The sequence below is a fragment of the Gobio gobio genome, assembly GCF_949357685.1.
Source record: "Gobio gobio genome assembly, chromosome: 3".
Lineage (NCBI taxonomy): Eukaryota > Metazoa > Chordata > Actinopteri > Cypriniformes > Gobionidae > Gobio > Gobio gobio.
In genome coordinates, this window is record NC_137099.1 from 60,335,763 (window position 1) to 60,354,203 (window position 18,441).

At 41.5% G+C, this 18,441-nt stretch overlaps 2 protein-coding genes across 3 annotated transcripts in view; both read left to right on the forward strand.

The window, feature by feature from the left end:
- Positions 1-3,358, forward strand: part of LOC307122950 (complement C3-like) — a 93,462-nt gene extending 90,104 nt beyond the window's left edge. Inside the window, exons 39-42 of one of the 2 annotated variants that reach the window (XM_079811294.1) lie at positions 1,442-1,522; positions 2,062-2,145; positions 2,284-2,419; positions 2,810-3,249. In XM_079811294.1, coding sequence (XP_079667420.1) covers positions 1,442-1,522; positions 2,062-2,145; positions 2,284-2,419; positions 2,810-2,933 — 425 coding nt within the window. In that variant the 3' untranslated portion in view covers positions 2,934-3,249. Of the gene's footprint in view, positions 1-1,441; positions 1,523-2,061; positions 2,146-2,283; positions 2,420-2,809 lie in introns of both variants that reach the window. The other variant, XM_079811295.1, reaches the window with a different exon arrangement.
- Positions 3,359-16,272: 12,914 nt separating this feature from the next.
- Positions 16,273-18,441, forward strand: part of LOC307122949 (complement C3-like) — a 104,205-nt gene continuing 102,036 nt past the window's right edge. Inside the window, exon 1 of the mRNA XM_079811293.1 lies at positions 16,273-16,471. Within this exon, the coding sequence (XP_079667419.1) occupies positions 16,303-16,471 (169 nt within the window). The 5' untranslated portion in view covers positions 16,273-16,302. The remainder of the gene's footprint in view (positions 16,472-18,441) is intronic.

Below are 18,441 nucleotides of genomic sequence, written 5' to 3' on the forward strand. Positions count from 1 at the left end.
ATTAATTGGAACAGGTAATTAATACAAAAAATTATTATAAAATAAATTAAATAAACTAAAATGATCTATTTTAGACAAACAGATATCAAAAATCAGCCTATGATTCTCAACAATGGTGACATAATTCATGCTGCACTGCATGCTGGGAGCCATTAATTTTATACTATGGTGTCTCCCTGAATGTGTTGCGACATAAAGCAGGTCAACATTGTTGTGATTCATAGGCTGATTCTTGGTGTCTGTGTATGATTAATACTCGTAGGAGTTAGAAGTGCTTAGTGTACAATCTGTTTTAAAACCCATTCAGCTTTTCTGGTTAAAACCACGCTGAATATTTTCTAGATTATAGACAGTAAAACAAATTACTGTTCATACTTAGTTTTAAGATCTGTGAATTAAGCCACTTCTCGACAATCATATTCTTATCATCAAGCAGCCGACAGCATCTGATTTTGTTTTCTATTGCTTTTCTTGCCATCACAAACTCAGTTACAACAGCCAGAGAAACATTAACATTAAAAAGTCGTCAAACTGTCCAACTAAAGAAATCACTGATCACCATGATGGTGACATAAAAAACAAAACATTTTCAACACAAAATCAACACAAACAACTCTGTTAATTCTCAATTAGAGTTTCTGGGCTGTGGCTGAAGTCAGTTGTAGTTCTTGTGTTTCTCTTTTCTTCAGTGATTCTGCTCATTATCATCAGGTGTTCAACACTAATGACCAATCATCACATAATTATCTCTTAATTATCTCATTAACTTCAACACTGCTTCAGTGTTATTTTAACTCAGTGTTGATTTAACACGGGGGATTTTGCTGTTAATAGAGTAATTATATCAATCCAATTAAAAGTGTTCATTGCAGGCATAGAATGTAGACTTGCACATCAGTCAGACCTTGGATTTTGGTTGAAAATGTAAGTTGGTTTGAGACATTAAAGAATCAGCAAATTAATCTCATAAACGGTGACATGCCGCAATGCATTCTTGGCACATCATACAAAACTAATCTATGGTTCCCAGAACGCATTGTGTCATTAAGCACCTCACAATTGTTGAGATTAATATGCTGATTATTGATATCCGAGTGAATCTATTAAATGCTGGAGATCAAAATGTTTAGTGGACAAGGTAGAATTACAGGTTTGCTATAATTAGCAACTCTTACAGCTGACTCTGCGCTGGCCTGTGGGACTGATTTTATGGACGCTTGAGTTTTGTTTATCAACCAATTAGACTATAAAATGTAGATGTTTGAAAGCCGCCAAACTGACTCCAGACCAGCCCAAATTTTGTCCACCCGACCCATTTTTACCTGCACTATCAAATTCAACACCTCTCAATTGAATGGGTAAAGCCCTGTTTGTGTGTGATTTCAAGTGTGTATGTGTGTGTGTTTAACATTATTTTAACTTCTAACTTCTCTTGAAACAGAAAACTGCAGTTACCAGAAGAAAAAAGATGTAAAAAATGAGGAGCGTTTGGTTAAAGCCTGTGAAGCTGGCATGGACTATGGTAAATGCATTCTGTTCTCTGTATTAATTCATGTTCATGACTGTCATACTTCAAGAAATTAAGATTAATTATTTACACTCCTTCATGTTGATCGAAACCTTAATGCTCCTGTTTTCAGTCGAACATATAAAAGTAAAGTTTTTTCATGCTGCCTTTTTCTTATTAATGAACAATCTTGCACAACAGCCACTTATTACTAACCATATTGACATTATTTATGTCAGGCGTCTACAGAATTAACTGTTGACTGTAAATGTTACCATTATGGTGATCAGTGTTTACTATAGTTGTGCAGTTTGTCTTGAATTTTTAACATTATTTTTCTCTGTCTGCTCTAATTGTGTTTATAGCAAGTGAGTGATAACTGTGATTAAATGATATTGGCATTGTGAGATATTTAATCTTTAAGATTTAATTTTTTTGAATTTTTGTTTTTGTGTACAGCACAGCGATTATTCCAACCAAAATTTGACACTTTTGTGATGTTGGAGCTTAAGACTAAACAAGCAATAACAATATATTACACATATGTTTGACAGTTTATAAAGTCAAAGTGGTGAAGATGGATCTGTCACAGGACTCTGATGTCTATCACATGAAGGTGGACCAGGTGGTGAAAGAAGGTACGGTTTAATATTCTCTCCATGTGTTTAAATTTCTGATTCCTGTTAAATGCAGTTTGTCCTCTCAAATATATGTTCACCAGAAGAATGAGTTGCATTGCAGTGCAAGTGTTTCCAAAACTCTGTTCTGTCCTGTAGGCACTGATGAGAATGTTGAGGGGAGAGTCAGAACATTTATGGGTCGTCCCAGTTGCAGAGAAAGTTTGGCTTTGGTAGAAGGCAAGTCGTACCTCATCATGGGAACATCCATTGACCTGCTTGGACAAGGAGTGAAGTACGTGTATACGTTATCTGTATATCTGTGAATTATGGGATTTGCCTGACCTTTATATGTTTAAGTCTGTAGAGTGTTGTTTATGGCTCAATGTAAATCATTTTATTTAATTCTACCTTTTGTCATCTTTAATTCTAAAAAAATAATAATCTGAAAATTGAGTAACCCTAAGAATAATATTTGGTATAAATAATGGTATAACAATTTTCAAAAATGTATGAAACCAAAATAAATACAAAGATTTTTAAAGAGGGTCATGAACTGCAAGGCTCTGGCATGTCTGGTTCCTGCACTCTACAATTCAACAGTGATTCTAACTAACACTTTTTAGTTAACTTTATTAAAGGTGCAGTGTGTAGTATTTTTCCATCACTTTTCTGTTGTTTTTAGTCTGCAGTACACATTGGGAGGGCAGACCTGGATTGAATCCTGGCCCACAGAAAAGGACAGCCAAACTTCAACTGGATTCTCTAAATTCATAGATGAGCTCACCACAAAAGGATGCCCTACATAATTACATAACAGAATAAAAAAAATAAAAAAAAAACATTATTGAAATTGTAAATTACTGATTTACTGAAAATTTGCACGAGATAATGTTGTTTAAGCCATAATACTTTGTAATTGTATAAAAAAGGCTGACTGAATGAAACTTGAAAGTGTTCATTTTGGACTCTATAGTAAATTAGATTTATTTTGTCATTCGGAATTACAAATCCAACACTATATATATCTATTTTTTTTGGTGTAATATTTTGAATCTGTATCTCAGTTTAATTGTAAATAAAGGCTAACAATTATTACAAAGCAATAAAACTGAATTTGAAATGAAATAAAGTGTCCAGATGTATATGGTAAAACTATGGGGAAAACAACTGTTAACATTCGAATATTAGATTAAATTGGTTATATGATATTTTTTAAGGGTTAGTTCCCCCCAAAATGAAAATTGTGTCATTATTTACTCACCCTCGTGTCATTCCAAACCTGTAAGACTTTTGTTTGGCGTACCAGCAATATCATATAAAATATCTTTCTAATTAGTCTGGTGTCTAACAGCTGAGAAAAAACATTCATAAAATAAAAACAATGCAGTCAAATGTAAAATAAAACCACTTAAAGGATTAGTTCACCTCAAAATGAAAATGTCCTGATAATTTACTGAGGCAAGGCAAGCCAAGTTTATATGTATAGCACATTTCATACACAGTGGCAATTCAAAGTGCTTTACACAGAAATGAAATTAAAATATTCGTAATTAAAACAGTTATAATAGGAATGAAAAGAAATAAAAAATAAATAAAGATAAAAATAAAGAGTATAATTAAAAATAAAAAATAAAAACAGGGTTAAATTAAAATGCAAGCAGTTCAGACAAAGCACGTACAGTGGCACAGTGCTCATTCAGTAAATGCACAGCTGAACAGATGTGTTTTGAGTCTGGATTTGAAAGTGGCTACTGTTGGAGCACATCTGATCTGTTCAGGAAGCTGGTTCCAGCTACGGCTGGCATAATAGCTAAAAGTAGACTCTCCTTTCTTTGAGTGAACCCTTGGTATTTCTAACTGACTTGATCCTGATGATCTGAGTGATCTGTTGGGTTTGTATTTAATCAGCATATCTGCAATGTATTTAGGTCTTAGGTCATTGAGTGATTTATATACAAGTAATAGTACTTTAAAATCTATTCTAAATGTAACTGGAAGCCAGTGTAAAGACCTGAGGACTGCCCACTGAGCAAAGTTCTGTCCAAAAGACGTCTTTTCAATGTCTTTGCCCCTAGAGGCGTACGTTGAAAAGACGTCCACTGAGGAGCCAGAATTAAAGTTTTTATGACGTGTTTTTGACGTGTTCTGCACGTCCGATATAGACGTTCATGGAACCTCAAGGTTAAAAACTAGTTCAAATGTGCTCATTGTGGACATATTTTCCATTTGTAATTGCAAAGCAACTCACAGACAGTGTGTGTTTGTTCAGAAATCATGAAAATAAAAGAAACTTAGCTCACACCTTTAGACACTTTAGACAACTTAGCATCTATAGTTCACACATCTTTGGATCGTGAGAGAATCGTGGGATTCAATCCAGGATCTTCTTGCTGTGAGGAGACAGTGTTTCCCACTGAGACACTGGAGCTGCCCTTAATCACAGACATAAGACACACTTTGACTATTTCTGTCAGACGTCTACAGAAGCTCTTACTGAGAATTAACAGAGGTTTAGATGTTGATGTTTATGTTTCATTTGAAGTCCCCATTGTGGTGGGAAGCGTTTGCTTTAGTTGGGCTCTTGGTCCCCGTATTTGAGTTAGCTTTTCTTTGGATATTATAACTGTGTGTGTGAAACACAATAGTTGTGGCTGAGAAAGCAAAGACAAAGCGACATTAGGTGTTTTCACACCTACCTTGTTTGGTCTGGATTTTCAGACTTTTCAGTTTGGTCCGAATCAAAATTGCAGGTGTGAAACCTCCCCGGTACCACGGTCCGGACCAAACAGACGAAATTTGGTCCGACGAAAAGAGGTAGTCTCGGTCCGGATCAAACTGAACAAAGGTTCGGTTCGTTTCTAGTCTGAAAGCATTTTTTTTATGGTTCTGACTTTCAGACCATTTACAGGAAGTTCCTGTTTATGTTTAAATATTATAACGTTATTTTTAAATTCAATCTAGGCTTCATTGATTATAAAAAGTGAAAATATGCACAATATGTCAGAAGACAGAAAGTCAGAAATAATTTTGAAAAAAATTTTTATATGATTTTTCTTAGAAAGCATTTCTTTAATGGGAATTTCGTTTTTGTATAAATTGTATCTTAATTTTAATCAACGTTTAATCAGATAATTGCCTGGATTTAATAAATAAGAAGCACATAGTCTATAGCAGACAATAATCGCGGGAGCGATCACATGCTTTGCACATGAACAGGAGCGCGTCTCAAATAAACCAAAACTCAGCAGGCTACTTGCCTCACAAACATGAGAAATATGTGTATGTAAAGCTTGAAATGTCCACTTTTAAACGTAACGAATAAAAAATAGTCAAGCAATGCGCACGGTTCAACCACGATATGCGTCCGTCCGTTCATTCATTCTTGTCAAAGACGCTGACGTCAGACACACGTCCGTTTACAAACCAATCAATGTCCAGATGCCGCCCACATAGATGATGACGAGTGGACGCAAATGCGTCATGTAAAGTTCTTTAGTGCGCTCGCATAACTGCAATGTGAAACCAAACCAAAACTAACCAAATATATAAAAAGTATCAAAACATGAACTTCGGTTCGGACCTGGGTGCGGACTTTCAGGTGTGAAAACGCTCTAAATCATCAGAAAGCGAGCATCTGATGTTGTATTTTAAGTTTTGTGTTCTTTTTTCGGCAAATAGTCATTTATTATACTCACTATAAGCTTGTGAATCTAGTGTATTGGCACCAATAGCAATATAATGATCCCTTATCCTGAAGGATGATACATTAAATAAAAGTTGGTTTGCAGTATCTGCACACAAAGTTTTGAGCAAGTATTTCACATAGTCACACACAGACATCAAGATTTTGTTTTGGTGACAATCAAAACAAAAAAAGCTTCATGCTGCAATGCATGATGGGTAGCTTCATAGTACAAAACTCACGCTTGATTGTCACCGTTGTTCTGAATCATATGCAAAATCTTGATGTCTGTGTGTGACTATGCAAAATATTCGCTCAAAACATTTTGTGCATATCCTATTTTATCATCCTTCAGGATAAATGATATTGGTGCCAATACAGTTGATTCACAAGTTTACAGTGGCTTCAAACAAATGACTATTGTTCCCTTACGAGAGTACTCTCGAATTGCGTTTTGCTAAAACGCTAGGGGGAATTCCTTTCCTCGAGATATTGAAGCAAATTTTTATCCAAAAATACCTTTTATACGCAGTGCAGCTGCACAACTCTCAGCAGGAAGCAGCTGCGTGCTGATTGGCTGTGCCGCTGCAACTGCAGCAACCTATAGCGAGACCGTGGGGCGGGACGGACCAATCAGGTCCTTCCAAATTCCCGCCTCAAGGGGCAACAGAATTTGCATAGCCAAGGGTATATAAGACCCACTCTCGCAAGGTTAGTCACATTAATTCTTCTTCAGCGACTTGCAATCGTTGAGCTCTGGATCGAAGCCTGCCGTCGACACGCACCCAGCGGAACACTGCAGCCTGAGGACGTCGGATTCTCCGCCTTCAGCCTGCCTTCCAGCTGCGCCATCCGGCACTATATCCTTTCATACCTTCTGTTTTACAAACATTCAAAAAGAGCCGAGACGTTGTTGCAAATGTCTCGTTCCTGCGCCTCGTGCAGAGGTTTTATCGCGGACGAGGATCGGCACATCATCTGCGTGTCATGTCTCGGACGAGACCACACGCAGGCTGCACTCAACCAGGGCGGCTGCCCTGAGTGCGACGAGCTGACGCTGCAGACCCTTCGGGCTCGGCTCACCAGCTTCGACTCGGATCCCGTCCCTTGCTCCCAGCCTCTCGAGCCACGGAAGAAAAAACGTTGCGACCAGAGGCCACCGGAGCGCTCTGACGAGCACACGCCGGGCATGTCCCCGCGTGCCTCGCCATCGCCCGTATTGTTCGTCGAGGAACAGCACAGCTCCCCTCGCATGGCGGCTGCTGCTATTTCCTTCGGCGGACCGGAGGAGGAAGAGGATGACAGCCTTTCCCTTTGCTGCATCCGGAAGCGGGTGGTCGGATGCCGCCTCGGAGCACACCCCTTCGACGCGGACGGCTAGCGGCATTATAACCTCAGTCGACGCTGAGCTTATGCGCTTGCTCACCAAGGCCGTGGACGACCTCGGTATTGACTGGTCTCAGCGCGAGGAGCCCACGAGAAGCCGACTGGATGAGTGGTTTTTCGAAAACCGCCGTCAACCAACCGCTCAAAGACCCGCTCCCTTCTTCCCAGAATTCCACGAGGAGCTAACAAAATCGTGGAAGGCGCCATTTTCTTCTCGCGCCAAATCCTCCTTTTCTCCAGCGCTCTCGGTAGTCGATGGCGCTCAGAAAAAAGGATATCAAGCCCTTCCTCCCCTCGAGGAAGCCGTCGCTGCACACCTTTGCCCGCCCTCCGCCAGAGGATGGCAGTCAAAGGCTGTGTACCCTTCCAAGGCCTGCCGCACTACGTCCAGCCTCGCCGGTCGAGCATTCGCCTCCGCTGGCCAGGCGGCGTCAGCGCTACACTCTATGGCGGTGCTTCAAGTCTTCCAGGCCAAACTCCTCCGTTCCCTGGATGAGTCTGTTCCTGACAACGAGGCTCTGAAGGATCTGCACGGCGCCACTGACTTGGCCCTGCGCGCCACCAAGGCCAATGCTCAGGCGATCGGCAGATGTATGGCCAGCCTGACGGTGTTGGAGCGCCATTTGTGGCTTAACTTAACCGAGATGAAGGACGCGGACAAGACCGCTTTCCTGGACGCGCCCATTTCGCCTTCAGGATTATTTGGTCCCGCCGTGGTTGGGTTCACGGAGCGCTTCACTGAGGCGCAGAAGGCTTCGCAGGCAATGCAACATTTCCTGCCTAAGCGTTCCAGCTCCTCCGCTCGCCGTCACGCTAAAGCTGGACCAGCCCAGCCCACCAAGGCGCCGCCTTCAGCTCGCCAGCCTCACGCGGCTTCCACGCCCGGTCAGCGTTCCCGCTCTACGAGCCGCAGCAGACCGCCGGAGCGTCGAGGTCCATGACCCAGCAATGTGTCGAAACCTGAGCCTCCGAAGCCGTCCTAGCCAGAGGTATGAAGAGTAGGCGGATAGTGCCCGCTTCGGCCGGTGCACCGCCTCGCTCTCTTCTAAAACGTTCCCCAGCTCCCTTCAAGGCGGCTGGGAACGCCACATTCACAGCCAACGAGCCCGTAAGCAAGTACGCTCGCCTGTACACAAACGCCGTTTTCACGGCGACCCATATGAGTCACAAAAAGAGTTTTTTCTCTGTAGGCAGTGTGCCAGCATTAAAGCATGTACCCCATACACTCAAGCACTCCCCCATGTTCCCCAGCCCCCTGCACTCAGGTGGCTGGAAACATTATTCTCACAGTCAACGAGCCCGCACTCAAACGCGCTCGCCTGTACACAAGCACCAATACTCTATGTCCCCCGGCCCCCTGCACTCAGGCGGCGGGAAACATTTCCCTCATAAGCGCCAACTTAGCGCAAGGTTATCGGGCCACCGAGTCCCTGTTACTCAGCGACTCGCCCCACAGATTAATTCAGCCCCTGGCTTCGAAGGCCGAGGCCTGGCGGGCCATTCCCGGCATTTCGAAATGGGTGTTGAACATATAATAGAACGAGGTTACTCGCTACAGTTTGCTCGCAGACCACCGCGCTTTCGCGCCGTGGAAGAGACAACGGTGAGAAGCGACAAAAGTCACGTGCTTCGAACCGAAATATCAAAACTGTTAATAAAGGGAGCGGTGGAAGCCGTACACCCCTCACAGAGCGAGTCGGGCTTTTACAGCAGTTACTTCCTTGTACCAAAAAAGGACGGTGGTCTAAGACCCATCCTAGATCTCAGACATCTGAACAAAGCCCTTATGAAGCGCCCGTTCAGAATGTTGAGAATGAAACAAATCCTCGCGCACATTCGCCCGGGAGATTGGTTTTTCACTGTGGATCTAGAGGATGCCTATTTCCACATACAAATAGCCCCCCATCACAGGCCATTCTTGAGATTCGCCTTCGAGGGGAAAGCATACCAATACAAGGTGCTACCTTTTGGTCCATCTCTAGCCCCCCGCACGTTTACAAAGTGCATGGAAGTGGCGCTAACCCCGTTGAGGCTTCGGGGAATGAGAATTCTCAACTATCTCTACGACTGGCTCATAATAGCTCAGTCAGAGATACAGTTATTAAACCACAGATCTTGGCTTCTCAACCATTTACAATGCTTGGGACTCAGAATCAACGTGGCAAAGAGTTTATTGTCTCCCACACAGAAAGTTTCGTTTCTGGGAACAGTATTGGACTCACTGCAGATGAGTGCGCGGCTGACGTCACAGCGCGCGCTCTCTGTTCGGAACCGAGCGGTTTCCCTCAGGTCCGGTGCACACATTCCTCTCAAACACTTTCAGAGGATGTTGGGTTTCATGGCCTCGGCGGCGCCAGTTCTCAGACTGGGTCTGTTGCACATGCGCCACCTACAGCGCTGGCTGAATCGCCGCGTTCCAGCTCACGCATGGCTTTCGGGCCGATTATGAATCAAGGTAGACCACAGCTGTGTGTTAGCTCTGGCTCCTTGGAAAAATCCCGTCTGGTACAAGACGGGCGTGAGTTTGGGCACTGTTACGAAGTGGAAAGTTATCTCGACAGATGCATCCAACCTAGGTTGGGGAGCCCTTCACAAGGGCAGGCCGATCTCCGGTCTCTGGTCAGACTCGGAGAAGAGCCTTCATATAAACTGTCTAGAGATGAAAGCGGTCACGATATCGCTAAGAGCTTTCCTTCCGTACATAAAACACCACCATGTCCTGATCCGAACGGACAGCAGGTCGGTGGTAGCCTATATAAATCGCCAAGGCGGTCTGAGATCTATCGATCTGCACTCAATGGCGGAAGAAGCCCTTATATGGGCAGAGCACAATCTGAGCTCGCTGAGAGCGACTCACGTGCCAGGCATTCTGAATTTGGGTCCGGACATGCTGTCCAGGGGAAAAGTGTCCCCTGCAGAGTGGTCTCTTCACCCAAATATAATTCAGACAATTTGGGGCAAGTTTGGAGAGGCAAAAGTGGATCTTTTCGCCTCACAAGACAATGCTCAATGCCGAATATATTTCTCCAAGCTTGAAGATGCGTTGGCCCACGATTGGCCCAACCTTCCTCTTTATGCTTTTCCCCCAATCTCAATGCTACCTCAGGTCATAGAGAGGATCAGGGAGAGCAAATGCGCTGTGCTTTTAATAGCCCCGCTTTGGAGAAATCAACCTTGGTTCTCACTGCTGAGTCAGATGTCAGATATAGCTCCGTGGCCGATCCCGCTGAGGAGAGACCTCCTCATGCAGGCGGAACGGCAGATCTGGCATCCCCGTCCCGATCTATGGGCGCTTCATGTCTGGCCCATCAACGGGTACATGAGAACCTTTCTGAAAGCGTAATGAATACTATTACTGAAGCTAGAGCCCCCACGACTAGGTGGCTCTATTCAGGCAAATGGTCAGTCTTTTCAGACTGGTGTAAAGCGTGAAGTCTGACCCCACATGATTGTGCAGTGCCAGAGGTGCTTACATTTTTACAAGAGCTTCTGGACGCGGCTCGTTCCCCCTCCACGCTCAAAGTTTATGTGGCTGCTATAGCAGCGTATCACATTCAAGTGAACGGACTGTCACTAGGAAAGAACGATCTCATTGTTCGCTTTCTTAAAGGGGCTAGAAGGCTTCACCCACCTCGCCCCCCTTCAGTCCCTATATGGGACCTGTCCACGGTCCTGGATGCCATGAAGAGCTCTGCATTTGAGCCTCTGCATTCAGTGAGCTTAAAGCTCCTGTCACTAAAGACCGCTTTTCTGCTAGCGATCGCATCAGTTAAGCGAGTGGGTGATCTGCACGCGCTCTCTGTGAGCGCCTCGTGTCTGGAATTTGGGCCAAACGACTCCAAAGTCGTCCTCAAACCAAGACATGGATATGTACCTAAAGTGCTTTCAACTCCGTTCAGAGCACAGGTCATTTCACTTTCGGCACTTTCATCACAGTTAGATGAAATAGATGCTAATTTGCTCTGTCCTGTCAGAGCGCTGAGGATATATATAGAGCGTTCCGCTGCTTACAGGCAAACTGAACAGCTCTTTGTATGCTTTGGCGGCCGCACCCGAGGGTACACAGTAAAATCCCCAGAGTTAAATTAACACTGCTCAGAGAACATTTGGTCCCACTCTACAGAGTGTTAAAGTAACACTGAATCAGTGTTAAAGTTAATGAGATAATTAAGAGATTAATTAAGGGATAATTGACCATTAGTGGTGAACACCTGATGATAATGAGTAGAATCACTGAAGGAAAGAGAAAAAGAAAAACACAAGAACTACGACTGACTATTAAAAAGACATTCAATCTCTGAAGATCTCAGCAGAGGAGGATTGAACAACTCCACAAACAGCATTACCAGCTTCACACATTACTAACCAGACAGACTTTATTTCTATCAGACGACTACAGAAGCTCTTATTGAGGTTTAGATGTTGATGTTTTATTGAAAATTAAAGTTGTTTGAAGTTACCATCATTGTGATTAGTGTTTGCTTTAATTGGGCTCTTGACCCTTGACTTGCTAACATAAGATTTTCTCTGGCTGCTGTAGCTGTTCGTTACGGTGAAAATGGCAAGAAAATCTTGACGCTTGTTGTTTATGATACAGTTGTTATCATCATATAATGGCCTTATTTGCTGATCCCCTGAAAGTCATTGATTATAGGAGCCTCGTGATTCGTCGTAAGAAATTCGCAGAAGATCCAGCAATGTTATCATCAGAGAAACTAAACAATTATCAAAACATTTTTACATAAGATTTGTACTGCGGTTTACTAACACATCACACAATAAGCACTTCTAACTCCTGCGAGTTTTACTCACACATAGACATCAAGAATCAGCCTATGAATCTTAACAATGGTGACATGCCACAATGCATTCTGGGTGCATCACGCAAAACTCATCTATGGCTCCCAGAATGCATTGTGGCATGAAGCATGTCACCATTGTTGAGATTCATAGGCAGATTCTTGATGTCTGTGTGTGAGTTCATCTCGCAGGAGGTAGAAGTGATTAGTGTACAATCGATTTCAAATCTTATTCAGCATTTCTGAGTAAAACAGTGTTGGATCTTCTCTAAAATCACAATAAAAAAAGTTAATAGGATATTGCTCATACTCAGTCGTCAAATCAATGAATTAAATCATTATACAATTATCATATTCTCGACATCGAGCAGCCGACAGCATCTGATTGTGTTTACTCTTGCTTTTCTTGCCATAACAAACTCAGTTACAGCAGCCAGAGAAACACTAACGTTAAAACGTCATCAAACTGCCCAACTAAAGAAAACACTGATCACCATGATGGTCACATTAAAAACTAACAATTTTCACAACAGAATCAAACAAAAAATCTGTTAATTCTCAATAAGAGACGTCTGACAGAAATAAAGTCAGTCTGGTTAGTAATGTGTGAAGCTGGTAATGCTGTTTGTGGAGTTGTTTAATCCTCCTCTGCTGAGATCTTCAGAGATTTAATGTCTTTTTTATAGTCAGTCGTAGTTCTTGTGTTTTTCTTTTTCTCTTTCCTTCAGTGATTCTACTCATTATCATCAGGTGTTCATCACTAATGGCCAATCATCACTTAATTAATCTCTCAATTATCTCATTAACTTTAACACTGATTCAGTGTTACTTTAACACTCTGTAGAGCGGGACCAAATGTTCTCTGAGCAGTGTTAATTTAACTCTGGGGATTTTACTGTGTACGCGGTTACAAAGCAGACCCTGTCACGGTGGATAGTGGATGCTATCTCACTGGCCTATGAGTCTAAAGATCTCAGCTGCCCCTTAGGCATTAAAGCCCATTCTACTGGAGGCATGGCCTCTTCGTGGGCTTGGTCTACTGGCATTTCTCTGAATGATATCTGTGCGGCGGAAGGCTGGGCCTCCCCGTCCACTTTTATCAGATTCTATAATTTAGATGTTCCGGCTTTACAAGCTGGGCTTCTTGCTGTGTAAACAGATTTAACCCCTTAGGCTCGATAAGTCCGGCCTGGGTTGAATATTGTATAAGTCATAAGCATATTCCTTATACGGCTCGAATTATCTGGCCACTCATTATTCCTGACCCGACTATGTCTGGTCTATTCTTATTATTGCACGTATATCGTGTTCATTCTCATTAGGGCCCGACTCAGGTCTGGCTCATTCTGAATTATTGATATCATATTACGGGCCCACCTAGGTTGGCCTGGGTTTGGTGTCGTCGGCTTTAGAGCCGTTAAGCAAGCACGGCGTTTTGCATTGGTCCCCCTAGCGTTTTAGCAAAACGCAATACGAGAGTACTCTCGTAAGGGAACGTTTCGGTTACTAACGTAACCTCGGTTCCCTAAGAAGAGGGAAACGAGTATTGCGTTTTGCTTGCCGTGCTTGCTCACTTGCTCAGGAGTCGCTTCAGTCGATTAACCTGACTAACCTTGCGAGAGTGGGTCTTATATACCCTTGGCTATGCAAATTCTGTTGCCCCTTGTGGCGGGAATTTGGAAGGACCTGATTGGTCCGTCCCGCCCCACGGTCTCGCTATAGGTTGCTGCAGTTGCAGTGGCACAGCCAATCAGCACGCAGCTGCTTCCTGCTGAGAGTTGTGCAGCTGCACTGCGTATAAAAGGTATTTTTGGATAAAAATTTGCTTCAATATCTCGAGGAAAGGAATTCCCCCTAGCGTTTTAGCAAAACGCAATACTCGTTCCCTCTTCTTAGGGAACCGAGGTTACGTTAGTAACCGAAACGTTCCTAAAATGCACACAAAACTTAAAAAACAAAATTAGCTGCTTGCTTTCTGATGATTTAGTCATCAACAAGGAGCTGACAACACCTAATGTCACTTTATCTTTGCTTTCTCAGCCACAACTATTGTGTTTCACACACACACAGTTACAGCAGCCAAAGAAAAGCTAATATGACTACGAGAACCAAGAGCCCAACTAAAGCAAACACTTCCCACCACAATGCTAACTACAAATGAAACATAAATATCAAAATCTAAAGCTCTGTTAATTCTCAGTAAGAGCTTCTGTAGACGTCTGACAGAAATAGTCAAAGTGTGTCTTATGTCTGTGATTAAGGGCAGCACCAGTGTCTCAGTCGGAAACACTGTCTCCTCACAGCAAGAAGATCCTGGATTGAATCCCACGATTCTCTCACGATCCAAAGATGTGTGAATTACAGATGCTAAGTTGTTTTAAGGTGTGAGCTAAGTTTCTTTTTTTTTTCATGATTTCTGGACAAACACACACTGTCTGTGAGTTGCTTTGCAATTACAAATGGAAAATATGTCCACAATGAGCACATTACTAGTTTTTAACCTCGAGGTTCCATGAACGTCTATTTCGGACGTGCAGAACACGTCAAAAACAGACGTCATAAAAACTTTCATTCTGGCTCCTCAGTGGACGTCTTTTCAACGTACGCCTCTAGGGGCAAGGACATTGAAAAGACGTCTTTTGGACATAGCTTTGCTCAGTGGGTACATTTCTCTCCAATACGGTAAGAAATTAAATTTAATGTGGAGGATTTGAACTGTGACGATGATTGACAGGGCAGTTTAAACGGTGATGGGACGCACGTAACTAAGCAACAGAGTCGTTAAAGAAGACGATGTAGTATGTCCCAAAGCTTGCATACTCTTCTGCTACACACTCAAAAGTATGTACTTTTTCTTCACAAAAAGAGTACATACTTTTAGGACGTAGTATAGGCGAATTGGGACGCAGCACTGGACTTTCCACCTCTGTATAAAAGTTTATGGTTCGTAAATATAAACACTGATGTTATGGCAGCCGTGATCAAAATAAGTAAATTACCTTTGAATGTAATGTTACGCTTTAAATAAAGATTGTATTACAATGTTATTCCACTAGGTGTCAAGAGATCCGTTCAAAAACGCAGGAGGTCTTCACACCTAATTTTTTTAAAATATAAAAATAATTCATTTAAATTACATATTTTAATAGACTCATTTATAGTACAACATCAAGTAGTATCAAAATTATTTTGTTTAGTCGTCTAATGTTTTGTTTTCAGAATTGTGGCAAAACCGTGAAAAAAAATCCATATTATCCAAAAACAAAAAAAATAAATAACCTTAAATTAATTTATAATATACCTGGCATCTAGCCTATACGATTATTAGCACTGTTTCTAATATTAATATATACAATATTACAGACTAGGATGAAGTTTTTATGTACATTAACAAGGATTTGGGACGATTATAATGCATTCGATTATAATGCTGCCAACAACTTAATGCTCCTAGCACAGTATTCAGTGATAATGAGACAAGGTCAGAACATGAGAGACAGTGAAAATGCATGTTAGATCTAGTGTGGAGTTGACATGACCTCTCTCTCTCTGCAGAAGATATTCATATATCAGATTTAATTTTGATATCCAAAAACATAAACGGCTTATGTGAACTCACTGTCCTACCAGCCCATGAGTCAGCGGTGTCAGCAGAGGAAATCATGGTAAAAATAAGCAATGTGTTTATTGAATAATCTTAAACATACTCAATGTATTACAACCATGAAAAGTCAATGGACAATTAAAGACAACATGGTCCCATGACAGTGAATATAAATTAAAACTCTTTATCTTAAACCTTTAACTCTTACTTGTAAAACAATAACAGACAATATAAAATTAATCTAAAGAATACAGAGAAAGTCATGATATACAGGTGGAAGCTTTTTCAGTTCTTCACTCAGAAAGACTTAGAATAGCCTACAACAGCTTTAAAGGCTTATTCAGGGTAGTACAGCAGGATGCAGGAATGGTTGAGTATTATTTTAGGTAAAATATCTGTATTTAGTGCTTCTAGTGTCCATTTAGAGTCTTTACACATCAGCTTGGATAGGCCTACTTACATGGTGAAAAAGAAAAGAAAAACAAAAAGAAAAAAACTAATTCAAGAAGCTGACATCACGTCAGGTCGTCACGTGCGTCACCCATACAGTAAAAAGCTCAAAGAACAAGACGGATAGACGTTCGGTTTGACGTTCGATTGGTCACTCGGATGCTTAATTGTGGCACTTATGCGCGCCATACTTTGGCACGCAGTACACGCCATAGAGCAGAGTGAGTCGCCGTTTAAGGAGAGTGAGTCGCCGTATGAGGAAAGTGAGTCGTCTGCCATGTGAGAAAAGGGTTTATACAGTGATTTGTGCCAAGGGGGAAGTAGTTCCACCCGTTGTTTCTGGAAGAAATTGGTCATGTGGCCACATAATTTTGAAAAGCCATCCATTTTACTCATTATCCAAAGAAGAAAAACACATGAGAGGTAAGCACATTTTAGCTAATTTTTTACCTTTCAAAGTAAGTTTTTTTGTTTGTAGTGTCTGAACAAGACAAGTTCGAAAACATTTCACACATGTTTTAGTGCTTTAGCAGGCTACACAATGAGTCTATACAGTTAGCATGATATTAGCTCTTAACTGCTGGATCATGCTAGTTTTTCCAAACTTGTGGGTCTTGGGTGATTTGTGCCAAATTGCCTGGGTTAAGTTGTGCCAAAGTTGTAAGAAGTCTGTGGATGGAAAGGCCGTTTACATTTACAGAAGATTGAGTCATCCTTAGAGGTGATGTGTTCAAGAAACTACCCACACCCCAAAAACTTGGTGATACAGCCAGAAGAGAGCAGAAGTTTATATTCCCCTGCAGCATATATTCCAGATCCATACCACCTAGATCTACATGCCCACAGGGGATAATCTGGAGAAGTGAGGAGATGGGCATGCCTAATCCGTGTTTGATTTACCTGCCATTTGTTTAATTTAGCTAACACTGTTTTCAGTTTTGAGTTTGAATAAAACTTCTCTTTAATAACATAGAGCAGTTTTTAAGTGGCCTAAGTCACAACAGGATGTTCAGAAATGAGCCTAGTCACTTTATTCTTATATGTTACATAATTGACAGGCAGCTTTCTATGCATGTCAACAGGCATTTATTGCCAAAGCCCTTTTGCCTGAAATGATTCACAAATATACTGTGCATTTAAGTTTTTTTTTGTGTTTTTCCAAAAACTACAAAATATGACTTATTCCAACAGTTTAATAGGGTGACAATATCTAAATAAACCTTAAATGAGTAATTTTGTATTTAATTTGTCCTGCTTCCATATAGCATTACAGTTCATAATAGGGGTGTGCCAAAAAATCGATTCACAGAAGAATCTAGATTCTCATTTGCAACGATTCAGAATCGATCTGAAATGTCCAAGAATCGATTTAATAAATTAATTAGGGCTGGGCAAACATCACGCTCTTATTCATGTAAATACTTCCAAGCGTGACAAGACACAAGAAAACCGCTCTGTATGCCAATGTCCTGTATGTGTGTGTGTGTGTGTGTGTGCGTGTGCGTCTTATGTCAGCTAATCAAGGGACACACACACACACACACACACACACTCCACGCACAGACAGACTCGCGTCAGTTTCTTGCTCACATCGAGTTCTCTTTTGCTCTTGAACAAACAATAACACAGAGGATTTTGAGTATTCTCATATTAGACGTCATAAATTAGTTAAATAACGTCTTAAATGAACTTAAAGAGTTGTGAGGAAATGAGATGCGCGGGACAGCGCGTGAGATCCACGGCTGTTCTTAAAGTGACAGGAGCACTGATGATGCCTGTCATTAATGTTCATCAAAGAACAACAGGAACAGAGAAAATTGTAGCTTTAATGATGATTCATCTATATTTAAGTACTAATAATACTAATCATTACTACTAATGAGTAGCAATTGAGAACCAGACAATGTTTTTGATAAAAGGCACTTTCCTGAGAATTGAACTTAATAAATGTGAAAAAGACACTTTAATGTCTTCGTTTGTCATTCTGTATAGCAAAGCAGATGAGAGTAGATCATGATCAGAGAAATCATTATGGATAAAATCGAATCGTTTTGAATCGAAAATCTTTTTGAATCGAAAATCGATTATGAATCGAATCGTGGCCTCAAGAATCGGAATCGAATTGAATCGTGAGATGGTAAAAGATTCCCACCCCTAGTTCATAACATCTGTTTTGTTTTACTTCAGAAATCACTGGCACAAATTACCCCAACGTATTCTTGTATGCCACAAGGCCAAAGCTATATTTCTTAAATGTATTTCAGATCCAAAGTTATTGTTCTCAGGGATGCACCACATCCTGAAATATATGTACATTCTTCAGTTGAAAGCATTACTGTCATGGCCTCACTTTAAAGTCACTTTGAGTAAAAACTGGCACAACTCACCCCACT